This window comes from Notechis scutatus, chromosome 1 (assembly GCF_049901735.1).
Source record: "Notechis scutatus isolate UNSWTSFEM ecotype Mainland chromosome 1, rNotScu1.2, whole genome shotgun sequence".
Taxonomy (NCBI): domain Eukaryota; kingdom Metazoa; phylum Chordata; class Lepidosauria; order Squamata; family Elapidae; genus Notechis; species Notechis scutatus.
The window spans coordinates 167,984,848-167,997,665 of NC_142009.1; the positions used below are offsets into that span (position 1 = coordinate 167,984,848).

At 43.6% G+C, this 12,818-nt stretch overlaps 1 protein-coding gene across 1 annotated transcript; it reads left to right on the forward strand.

Moving 5' to 3' along the window:
• Positions 1-200: 200 nt before the first annotated feature.
• Positions 201-8,377, forward strand: FZD5 (frizzled class receptor 5). The gene has a single exon (XM_087949453.1). The coding sequence runs from the start codon at positions 993-995 to the stop codon at positions 2,712-2,714; it is 1,722 nt and encodes a 573-aa protein (XP_087805579.1). The 5' UTR covers positions 201-992; the 3' UTR covers positions 2,715-8,377.
• Positions 8,378-12,818: the final 4,441 nt, after the last annotated feature.

Below are 12,818 nucleotides of genomic sequence, written 5' to 3' on the forward strand. Positions count from 1 at the left end.
ATCGCAGCCGGAGCCTCTCCAGCCTCCAGTGGCTGCGAATTCAAGAGTTCAATCTACCCCGCCGGCCTCGGAAGTCTTCGGCGCATCTTCTGGCCCGGGGCTAGGTCCCTAGGCTGCAACTTCCTCCCTCGGGGAAGGCGAGGGGGCGGCCCCGGGTGGGCGGATCCGGGAGGCGGTCTCGCAGGCAGGGCATTAGAGCGCAGGTGGCTCCGGCTGGGAGCTGCAGTCGGCCGCGGTGGCGCTTCGCGGGCTCCGTGCGTTGAGGCGAACGGGAGGCGCTGATCGCGGCTTGGACGCCCCCTTCTCCGCCAGTGGGGAGCCCCGGAGAAACTTCACGGAGCACGTCCCCGGAGCCGGGAGGCGGCGGGAACCCGTCGGGGGTTTAACTCCGGGTGCGACTGAAGCATGGGGAGTCCGCGCCTTCTCCACGCCGCGGGGCCTCGCTGACCAAGTTTCCTCTCGGGAACGCGAAAGGAGCCGGAGCAGGAGGACGCGCGCCGGCTGCCCTTCCTGCCTCGGCCGGGCCAGAGCCCAGCCCGCTCTCCTCCGCGCGGGATCTTTCCGAAAGGACTTCTGGCTTCTGCCGAGGGCGAAGTTCAGCCGAAACTTTTCCCGCTGCGGTGAGCGGGGATCCAGCCTTGCTCTCTGCGCTGAACTTTCCAGCGGAGAGCGAAGGAGCGGGCCCTCCAGGCTGGCTTGGTATGGAGGTCGCCTGTTGTTTGTTTTGCCGGGTTGTATCGCAGGCGCGCACCTGTCTTGCTGGAGCGGCGACTCCTCCGCGGAATTGGCAGCAAGAGCTCTTGCCATGGGAAGACTCGGGCTCCTTGGGAGGGCGAAGAAGGCCGGTCGGGAGGGCCTTGGACGCTCTCCAGGACCGCGCCACCTGTGAGCCCAGCGCCTCCCGCCTTGGAATCAGCCAGAGGGGTTAAAGCGAAGGCAGGAGCCGCCCGGGAGGAGGCTGGCCTGATCCGCGCCCTCTGCTGCGCCTTGCCATGGCCGGCTTTCGCCCCGGCCTGAGAGACACCTTGCTGAGCCTTCTGCTGTTCTTGCTGAAGGCTCCAGCTCCTGCTCCGGCTGCATCCAAGGCCGTCGTCTGCCAGGAGATCACCGTGCCCATGTGCAAGGGCATTGGCTACAACCTGACCTACATGCCGAACCAGTTCAACCACGATACCCAAGACGAAGCTGGCCTGGAAGTGCACCAGTTCTGGCCCCTGGTGGAGATTCAGTGCTCTCTGGATCTGAAATTTTTCCTGTGCAGCATGTACACGCCCATCTGCTTGCTGGACTACGCCAAGCCTCTGCCGCCCTGCCGGTCAGTGTGTGAGAGGGCCAAAGCTGGGTGCTCTCCTTTGATGAGGCAGTACGGCTTTGCCTGGCCGGAAAGGATGAACTGTGATAAGCTGCCCGTTCCAGGAGACACCGAGATGCTGTGCATGGATCACAACCAGACGGAGCCTACAACCTTGCCCCCTTTGTTTACCAAGCCCACCCGCTCTTCCAAAGGAATCCACAAAAATCTCAGCCCCCTAACCAGTGGTGACTGCAAGAGAGTATGCGCCTGCAAAGAGCCCTTAGTCTTCATTTCCCAAGAAACTCACCCGCTCTACAATAAGATCGAGACCGGCCGGGTGCGCAATTGCGCCATTCCTTGCTTCCAGCCCTATTTTACCCAAGATGAAAAAACCTTTGCTACCTTCTGGATCGGCTTGTGGTCCGTCCTTTGTTTCATCTCCACTTTCACCACAGTGGCCACCTTTCTGATTGACATGGAAAGGTTCAGGTACCCTGAGCGCCCCATCATCTTTTTATCAGCCTGCTATCTCTTTGTATCCATTGGCTACATCATCCGGCTGATTGTGGGCCATGCCAGTGTGGCCTGCAACAAAGATTACAACCACATACACTATGAAACCACAGGGCCTGCCCTCTGCACTGTGGTGTTCCTCTTGATCTATTTCTTTGGCATGGCAAGCTCCATCTGGTGGGTCATCTTGTCTCTTACCTGGTTTCTGGCAGCTGGGATGAAGTGGGGGAATGAAGCCATTGCTAGCTACTCGCAGTATTTTCACATGGCAGCCTGGCTTCTTCCAAGTGTAAAGTCTATTACTGTTTTGGCCCTGAGCTCAGTCGATGGGGACCCAGTAGCTGGGATCTGCTATGTGGGTAATCAGAACGTGGACAAGCTGCGGGGTTTTGTCCTCGCTCCGCTGGTGGTGTACCTCTTCACCGGGACCATGTTTCTGCTGGCTGGTTTTGTATCCCTCTTCCGAATTCGGAATGTGATTAAACAAGGGGGCACAAAGACGGACAAGCTGGAGAAGCTGATGATTCGTATCGGGATCTTCACTGTTCTTTACACTGTCCCAGCCACCATTGTGGTGGCTTGCTACATCTACGAGCAGCACTACAGGGAGAGATGGGAGATGGCTCAGAATTGCTCTTGCCCTGGGGACAAGTCCAGACCGAAGCCTGACTATGCTGTTTTTATGCTCAAGTACTTCATGTGCCTGGTGGTGGGCATCACCTCTGGGGTCTGGATTTGGTCAGGCAAGACACTGGAGTCTTGGAAGCAGTTCACAGGTCGATGCTGCAGGGGAGGGAAGCCCGTGAGCGCCACCATGTACAGTGAAGCCAACATAGCACTGACGGGCCGGACTGGGCTTGCCACTTCTGCTTCTTACCACAAACAGGTTCCCCTGTCCCATGTGTGAAAACACTTGGTCAGTAGGGGGGCAGGTAAGCACCATTCATCCTAGGGCCCACCTGGAGCCTTTCTGGAGTTTTGTTCATTGGGGGCCTTCCGGGTTTGCCTCTGGTCTAAGAAAAGGGAAGGAGAAGACCTTGCATCTGGACAAAGGTTGAGACTGCAGAGTTGGTAGAAGGCCACTGTGCCCTCGTTCAAGGCATGCTCAATCCATGGAGTCTGCAAGACAGAGTGAGAGTACAGGATCAGGGAGGATGAGTTATGTAATTTTTTTCTGTTCAACCTGCTTAATTCAAAATTAAAACAGCTCTTTTCACCCTTTCCTTGACCGCTCTGAGAAAGCTCAGAATGTGTAAGTTGAGCAGATCACAAATATCAAGAAATCTGAAGTTTAAACACTTCCTAAATTTCTATTTGACAACTATCCTTTTTAGCAAGCAAACAGCCAGTGCAGGCAGGCATGTACATGTTTACTCAGAAGTAAATCTTGTAGCTTTCATGGAATTTAACCACAAGAGACTTAGTAGGCACCTGCCAGTTTGAGAAATGTTCCTCCAGGCAGTGATTGTTCATCTACTACATTCTACCAATAGTAATGTAGTTATATATCTATTGAAGCTACAGATTCAGATGAAAAACAAATTTAATCAGTTGAAGGGGAAGGACTACTTTAAAATGACCAGTTGTGACTGCAGGATTCTGCAGAATCCAGTTTCACCTTTTAGTTTGGCTGGTGTTAAATGTACCCTCATCCTTTTTACACTGGTCTTTGCCAGAGAGCCACCTAAGACAGGGAAGTGAGTGTGTCTCCTGTGTGGCTGATTTCCAAACAATAATTGCGAAGGCAACCTGCTTTCTTTGGAGTTGATATAGAGCAACATATGCAGTGTAAAATCTTACGAATTAAAGCTTATTCTCACTTGATAGAAGCAACACCTGGCAGGAGAGATGCAGCTTGCTTGATATTGATGCCAAGTGCAGTGGGAATTAGTTGCCTGCAATTTGGCAGCAGGGCAGCCTTAAGACAGGGCAAACATTTCCACTTGCTGTCTGTCACAGAATGAATTGGCGTGAAGTTCTTGGCTGTTCAAATTTGGCATTTGGCTCTCAGGTAGGGATAGAAAGCAAATTTCCATCCCTTCCTGACTGCACTGTTAGAAAGCAAGAACGCTGTTTCCTCTGTGAACATTGATCCCTTGGATCTATCTTCCAGAAAGTGGTCATCATATCCTTAAGCAGTTTGTAAACCACCTGAAGTTGCCGTCTCTTACTAATACGAAACACTGTTAGCAGTAGCCATAATCAGCAGGGAGAAAAGTTTCATTTCCAAATGTTAGCAGTTTAAATATACACTACAGGGAGTATGTTGCGTGTCCCTGGAAAGTAGATTGCAATCTTTTAATTCCTTTTTAAAGGCCATTATTTCTACGGATGGTTTATACCTACATGCCTGTGATTTGACTTAACTCTTCACAAATTTCATTCTTTCCCTGCTCATTGAGGCTATGGTTTTTAGTTTACCACAGAGATAAATCTAATTGAATTCAGTGAGACTTACTTCTGAGTAGACATACATATGTTGCTAGAAATGCTTGACATGGACTGATTAATATTTCCAATTCTTGAGAAAAAGTTTAAAAAACACACCCTTAGATATTCTCAGATTTCTAAGAATTTTAGAAAGATGCTTTTTCTAAACATTTCTAAATGTTTCTTTGGTGAAGTAGCCTTGCTTTTTTATACTACTTTATTGAATATAATAGTCACCTTGCACTTTAAAGTTTTCACCTGAACCTTCCAAGGATCTCTGTTGTTTTCCCAAGAGTTTTTGTCCCAGTAAGTTAACAGAACTCATGGCCTTCTGTCTCTGAGGCCAGCACACTTGTGCACAAAGGAGAGAAAGGCACCTGTGGGTCTTGCCAGGACCTGTCCTAAGGTCTAGGAAATGTCTCAGCAGCAGAATGTCTATTTGTTGTCAGGTGTATGTAGGCTGGGGACTGCCAGAATGAAGAAATCTGGCTTTTGTTTTCTAGGAAGAAAACCTCACATGCATTCTGGCCATAGTTAACTGAAAGCAAGTAGGCCATTTGAAAGGGTCACATCTGGTTCCTGGATCAGATGGTTATGTTCTAAGGATCAGATGTTAATGCACACCTAAAGTAGAAGGAGCCTGAATGGAGGTTTGACCAGGAGGTTGCAGAAACTTGACCACAGAAATCGGGGGGCTGGGTTGGAGTTAGCAATACTTCGCCTTGTTCCGCCAGAAGCTGCTGAGGCAGAATATTGATTGCCTTTGTTCATGGTTCTACAGTTGGTCAGTTCTGCACATAATATATGAACTAGTCCAGCTGGCTTCTCCAACTGCAAGCTGTAACTCTTCCCTTGAATCAACTGCCCAGAAGAGAAGACCTGCATTTTCTCAGTTGTGTGACACTATAAAGACCACGGAGCTTATTTGTGAACTTGAATCCACCTTATGAGATGCTCTCCAACAGATACAGTTTAAGCTTGACGGACTATGAACTTACAATTGGAGTATCCCTTTTCATTTGCATAACGAATTCTAAACCACAGAAGCTTATACAATCTTTTTTATTTGGTTTTGTTTTGTTTTTCCTTTAAGACTTCATAAGACTCTTTATGGCCCTTATTTCATTAAATAATTGAAAAGATCTTTAATATAACCCAAATAATTACTGATAAAATAATTACAAGGTTTTTGAGGATTACTTGAATGAAAGAACTGAAATCCTAAAAACTAGCATAATTGGGGCCTGGGTGCTGCTTTCTGAGCTTTAAAACATTCCCAAAACAGGCAAGTGGCTGACTCTGAAGGAGCTTTTCCATAGGTAAGTTGGGGACTTTTAAGTGACTGCACAATTTATGTATCTTTTTATGTTCCCGAAAAGATCCCAACCTGGATTAACTTGCATCAACCCTGCTAGCCTAATTGAACTTGCTTTCAGTCACCTACTGAATGTTATACCCGAAGAAGGAAATATTAATCTAGTGCTGCTTTTCAGAGGTCACATTGCACATATACGTCCTTTCTTTATGCAGTGCTGCTTTTATTTCTCTGATAACAAATTAAGGTGATGAGAGTTAAGTAGAAGATCCTGCCTTGAAGGCAGAGAAAGAATTTTGTTGGCTTCTTCCAATGCAGAATTCTGACATTGTGGTGCTTACTCACCAGGGCACAACAGAAAATGATGTATTAGGCACATGGATTTGAATGTTTGGTATGGAATAGAAGACCATTCTAGGCCATACTGCATTGAAAACATGTAGAGGCCATATTTGATTTTGCCTTTATGATACAAGTCCTGGCTGCTTTGCCCTGGCATATTTATCCCATTCGCTTTCAAAATAGGACTGTTGGACCCATTACCTCTGTGTTTTATACATTTTTATTCTGTATTCAATAGGTTGACTTTTCAAGATAGATTCTGAAGAGCAGTGTCACTAATTAAATAACTTGGAGCGTTTCATCTTTAGACTTTCAATTTTGAACAGCAAAGCTTTGTTCACCTTGACAGATGGTCTAAAACCTGGTAGCACTAAATATTTAAATCACATGTAGAATTGCATCAGAAAATTAAATGGATTAAAACACTAAATTCTATTGGCGACTTTACATTAGACATGCTTTAAGCAACTCTACTGCGTTATTCAGTTTTATTTCTTACAAATGGGAATGTATAATAGAGAAGATGCTTTCTTTTAAAACACGTTCTATAGATTCACTGCCCTTTCTTAAGAGATGGAAAAAAGCTCAGCTTAACAATTCTGGAACAGTATTAAACTCATACTTAAAATCAGAATTTACTCTTGTAGCCAAAGTTATGACTTGAATAATATTTACTTGATTGAAAATAACAAGATTTATTTGTTCTATCCACTAGTTATTTGGTGTCTCAATCAAAATTCAGGCATTTGAGAAATCTGGAATTTCAACTGAAATGACTTACCTATAGTTGTTCTGTGTGCTGTGTGGGCACCCAGGACACTCAGCCTAGAATGATTGACTTCAGTCCCAACTGTCTGAAAAGATCTGTGTCAAAACTGCCCAAGATCCACTTTTGTTCCTTAGGAATGTCATGGCACTGCCCAACCATGTGGACAAAAATTCTTAGTTGAGAGTTGCAAGCAACTTAAATCTGATTGCATTAGATTTGGAGAGGATTCCTACCATCCATTTAGCACATCTTTTTTCTCAGTCCATTCTGATATAAGAGGAGTTAGGGAAGATACCATCCGTTCAAGTATAAAATTAACCATCTTGCTACACTTTCTGGAATTAAATCAGATTTGTCTGTGTTATGAGTTATGCCTGGTAGGGGCAACTGCATGTCTTGTCAAAAATCTGAAATAGCCCCCTCTTAGCCTGTCATGAATAGCAGGAACATTTTTTCCACAGGGCCCTGCAAGGCTGCTCTGTATTTAGGGTCCCTCACTATCCAACTGCACCAGTTTATTTGCGGCTACCCCACACACTGTTTGCTGGGGTATCCCCACTCCAGCTGATTTTAAGTATAGTTTTAATGGAAGAAAATGGCTGCCTGCTGATCTACCGTCAATTCTGAAGAAAAGCTAGGTGGCTGGAGCAGCCTCATAAATGTACTTTCTGTCTGTTGGGTATTTGGTAATGCCTCATAAAAGCACTGCAGTAAGGTTAAGACTGCACGAGCCTGCTTCTGTGGTGGACATTTTTGGAAAACAACTTTTTCTCAGTATTCAAATAGGCTTTTTGGCCCCCAAATCTCTAGGGTACCAGAAAACAAGAGTGAGTTCTAATTCCAGATGGAAATGTTTGCTAAAAATGACCAATCATAGAGATTTAATAATAGAACCATATATGTATAGTTACAGCAATCTTGACCTTTCTTCCAGTGATAAGGTAAGGCCACTCATGAAGATATGATCCATGGTGGTATCCTGGATAACTTTAGACTGACAGAGAAAGGCTACAACAAAATTAACAGCATTTGAAGTCAACCTAAAGTGTTACTGCACTCTTTTCCACCAGGCAGTAAACTTGGGAACCGAGCACACATCCATCTATAGAATTTCATGGCTGAGGGGGGCTTTGGTGAATCAATGTTACATGCTTGATGCTTTAGGAACATTACTGCTTCCTGTAAGCAAGCTGAAAAGTCATGGCTTAAAAAGTAGAAAATTAACAAACAGTATGCAATGCTTTATTTCACTGTAGAAAACTGTCAAGTACATTATTAGCTTTGAAAATAAAGGTTCTTCTAAGCAAGGTGTTACAGGGTTTCTTTAAGGTATTGTGTACTCTAAGATCAAATTACTTGTAGTATAATATGTAAAAAGCTGTATAATTGTCTTCAAATAAATATGTTTGTATATATGGAATCTCTAGTGTGAATATCAGGAGTTGGGAAAAGATTGTACATTTTTGTCAAAACAATTTGAAAGCTGTAGATAACAGGATGAAAGTTTAGGGCATCAAATCATTGTATTTAAAGTTGGATTCATGCTTAGGTCATACTGCTCTTTCAATTGTGCCTTGTGGAAATGAAATTTTTACATACTACTTGCAGTATGATTATGAACATGCCAAAAGGTTAGTGACATAAAAATATGTAAAAAGCTTTTTTTTAAAAAAGAAATGGACTTCAATCTGTTACTTAATAAACATTTAAACATGGTGTACATATTTAGGATATTATTGTTTAATATGGGACCACAAACTGACTTACATTTTTAAAATATGGCTTGGATTACTTACTGCTGTACACAATAGACCACTGTGCTAAAAAAAATGGATCATGTCCTCTAGAAGTCTGTATCAAAGCCTAAAACTGGTGGTAAAGGAGAAGCATAAGGTATACAAGACAATCAAATCATTGACCCAATACAATGTCCATTGGGCTCAGTTGTTTAAGAATACTGAATCTTAAGTATAGGTGCACACGGTGTAGTTTGAAAATATAAAAAAATATTTAGAGCCTTTACTAAATAGACACTCCTCCCTCAAAGTAAAGCATAATTGTGTTTTTATGGTTTGTGATTATGATGAATAAAAAAGAAAGTCACTTCACTATATAACTTGTTCCAGCCTAGAAAAAAAAGTCGCCTTTCTCCTAAAAGTAATGCCCTAAAGACATCTTTTTAACCTAACAAGTCAATGACAGGAGATGAATGTTTCCTCTTGAATGTTGGTGATTGGGAAGACTTCATGTAGACGAAGGAGCCAATGCCAGAGAGAATATCCAATGACTTACAGAAAGGAACACACATTTTCTGGGATGTAGGCTGCACTTGCGCTAGGGCAGACTTCAGAAAATTGTCAGAATATTAGCTTTAACTAACAGTCAAATAGTATTTGAATTAGAAACAATAATTACTGTTCTCTGCTTTGCATGCAGTCATGATCTTAATATGCAAAAAATGCTATTTGATGGCAACTGAGGGAAGGGCTCTTATGACTGCAGAGAAGTCCAGGACATCAATTGTGTTCTCTGGTTTCCAGCAGGAGAGGTTCAAAAGAAAACCTCTAGGTACATCTAGAAATGTCCATACTTTAACTGCATATTTTTGAAACAGAGCCTAGAATCTGGTATGGTTTAGTCTAAACATGGAAAGCTATCTTCAAACTTGGGCTTTTACTATACCAAGACAAAGCCAAGACAAAGTCATATGTCTACAAACCCAATTATCTCCCAAGTTTACTAAAAGATACAAATGCTTTTTTCTGTCACTGAAGAAAGGTATCTCTGATTGTGGCTAAAACAAAACAGAAATGCTCCTCCGTTGAAGGAAATCCTTTGGGTCAGACGGATTTTGAAACAGCTCAGGAAGAGCTCTCAAATACAAGGAAGGAAGAAAAGAGTATGTTCGCTTTTGATAATGCTCAGATTAATAAACACAATGGAGCTGTGTGAGAGACATGGCTTAATTTATAGATGACGCCTCGCCATTAAGTATTCTTGCCCTCATCAGTGGCAATAGTGAGAAAAATTGTACTGCAAATGGAAAACATCATCTGGATTCCTTGTAAAAACTTCATGTGCTAATCAAGCCAAGTTAACAAACAACTTTCCAAGGAACATCTGGCCCACCTGCTCTCTGGAATAATATTCCCCAGACAGTTGTTTGGGTCCCACCCTGGTGATCAGATGTCATTGCAAAATTGGTTACTCTCCCAGGCCCTGCGGATTTTGTCTGTGTGGTCACCTTCTGGATGCGTATGTTCTTGTGTTAATTTGTTACTTATTCTTAAAAGTGAAACTGGTCCAGAATCATGTGGAGTCAGGTAGTCTCTAAATTGTTTGTACCGATGATGAACCGGTAACTCTGAAGATCATCGCTCCGACGATCAGCTGCTGGGCCCTCCTGCTCGACCCAGCTCCATAGTGACCTTTACTTCCTGCTTTTGAAGCTCAGCTGCATCGCGTGGCACAGCGGATTGCTGCACGTCAGCTGAAGACACAGGGTGAGTGCAGGAGTGCAGAACAAAAATTTCTGCACAGTCTCAATGGATATATGAGGGGACTTCAGAGGCCAATGACCTTGTTGCCACTGAGCATCCTTCTCTCCACATTGGTGGAGAACTTGTACCTTTATTATTTTTAAAAATCAACATTTGAGTTGTTTGGAGTTGAGTGGCATCAAGTCAAATCCAACAATAAATAACCCTGTCAACCAATTTTAATTTTTTTTTTCCAATCATAAAGAGATTTTAATTTTGGTAATTTAATTTTAATTTTTAATTCCTTTACTCTTGATAACAATTTGCTTATTCTGGAACAGGCTTAATAATCAATCCATTTTTTATTAGGTTACAGACCAGCAACAGGCTTAACATATATTCTATTGCTCTAGTCTGTTTACTTACCTATCAAATTCATTTTAAGAGGTTTCGGCATAGAATTGCCTTGGTGACAAAATAAAATCACACTCATATAAAAGCAATTTAGCAACTCAAGTGTTGGAATCTTGACTTATTTATTGAACTCCAACTAAGCACATATGAATGACTGTTTGAGGTTGCACTCCTTTTAAATATTGTCTTCATACAAAAAAATAGCAGATTTGAATGAGCTTATTTTGAAATTTGTGTGTGCATGATGGATTCATTACTGTTAAGAACATTGTGCATCATAAGACCATCACAAGCTGTGGTGGTGCAGTGGTTAGAATGCAATACTATTGCAGGCTACTGCTGCTGGCTGCAATTGGGCAATTCAATTCAATTCTCACCATTAGTATTAGTATAGTACAGTACAGTAATATAGTATACCCGTTTTTCCTTTTAAATATGTACTTCTGATTTTAAATATGTACTTCCCATTTTCAGCTAAAAACACCATACCTTCCCTGTATTTTTCTGCTTCATGGGTTTCTCAATAATTAAGGACAGCAACTTAATTTAAAGATATTCAAATCTTGCCTTCAGAGTACAGCTGTGTAGTATTTGGATGTGGAAGGGAAACTGTTTCAAATCTACCATGGGGATGCTCATTTTATCTGTCAGCAGCTCCTTGAAGAAGCTTCTCCTTTTGCTGGGGCTGCCCAGAAGTCATACAATCCTAGGAAAATGTGTGTTGAGGTTGAAGTGTTACAGAAGTGGCAATAGAGTAGCTTTCCAATTTTCTGTCCAAATACTGCATACTTCCACTTCAAAGGAAAAAGAAAATGGAGTTGAGGTACCGGAACATCTTGGTAGCAATAATCCCAAAGGTGCTTTTTAAAGAGACAACTGGACTTTCTGGTTTTTCTTTGAAGGTGTTTCGCTTCTCATCCAAGTTCTTCAGCTCTGACTGGATGGTGGGGAACGGAAGGATTTATATTCCTTGCAGACAGCTGGTCATTTGCATGAGACAACTTGGTTTATCTGTGTCCACAGGGTCACCAGAGTAGGGCCAATGGGTGTGAAGCCTTCTTGGAACTGCTGAAAAGACTGTGTTGTAGACTATAGATCAGTGATGGCTAACCTATGACACGCGTGTCACTCGTGACACGCCGAGGCACTTTGACTGACACGCCTGTTGGTGTGGGGAAAACCTGCACATTTAGAGGCTGCCTGTGCTCTGCTCCAATCCCTGCTCCCTGCTTGTTGCGTGGGCGTGGAGTCACCGCTGCCGCGAGATCTTTCCAGCAGAGAACCAGTTTTAACCGCCATAAACTGAGGTTTGTCAGTTTCATTACCTCAGGAACGCTACAGGAGGAAAGGAGATCCATGAGGTTCACAGCCCTGTAAGGTGGCCTTCCGATCCCCACATCCTGCACCTGCAGCCCTGAGACCAGGGAGACGAGTTTCACAGCCCTGTGTGATCACCCCAGCCCAGTCCATCATAAACCAAATTATTGATATTTCTTGAAGTGACACACGACCCGAGGAAGGCTACACTTTTTCCCGATTTTCGACACACCAAGCTGAAAAGGTTAGCCATCACTGCTATAGATAGATGATGTCGTATCCAGGGGTGGGATTCAAATTTCTTAACACCGTTTCTGTGGGTGTGGCCTAATTTGTGGGTGTGGCTTGGTGGTCATGTGACTGGGTAGGCATGGCTTGTATGTAAATATTATATTTATGTAAATTGATTTTTTTTATAAAAAAAGAGCAACTTTTACCCCAAAACAGGCAAAGCAGGTAGGCAGGTTGAGTTGCTCACAGAATCACAGATTCACTTAGAGATCTATCTATCTGCAATCGGCAACCTGAATCTACACTGAAAAGCTTCAGTCCTAAGGAAGGTTCGGCTCTGCTTTTAGAGTAGCTAGAAAGCAAGAAATCCAAGGATTTCCTGCTTTCTAGCTAATCTTAATCTCCCTGCAGAGCAGAACAACTGATGGTTGGGAGGTGGGGGGAAAAAGGAAAAATAGCAACTTACCAAATCAGGCAAGTTGGATGGCTCGCATGCCAGCTAAGGAGTGAGTGGGAGGGGAGGGGAGGGGCCAGCCAGTGGAGCAATTTGCCAGTTCTCCGAACTGCGGACAATTATAACATACGTGTCTGCAGCATTTGCAAGAAATCATCAGGTGTGCCACCTGGACAGCTGACAAGCACTGTGTATGGGTGCCCAGCATTTGAAAATCCTCATTTCCTGCTTTTTCAACCTCAGCTGTGCCGCACAAAGCA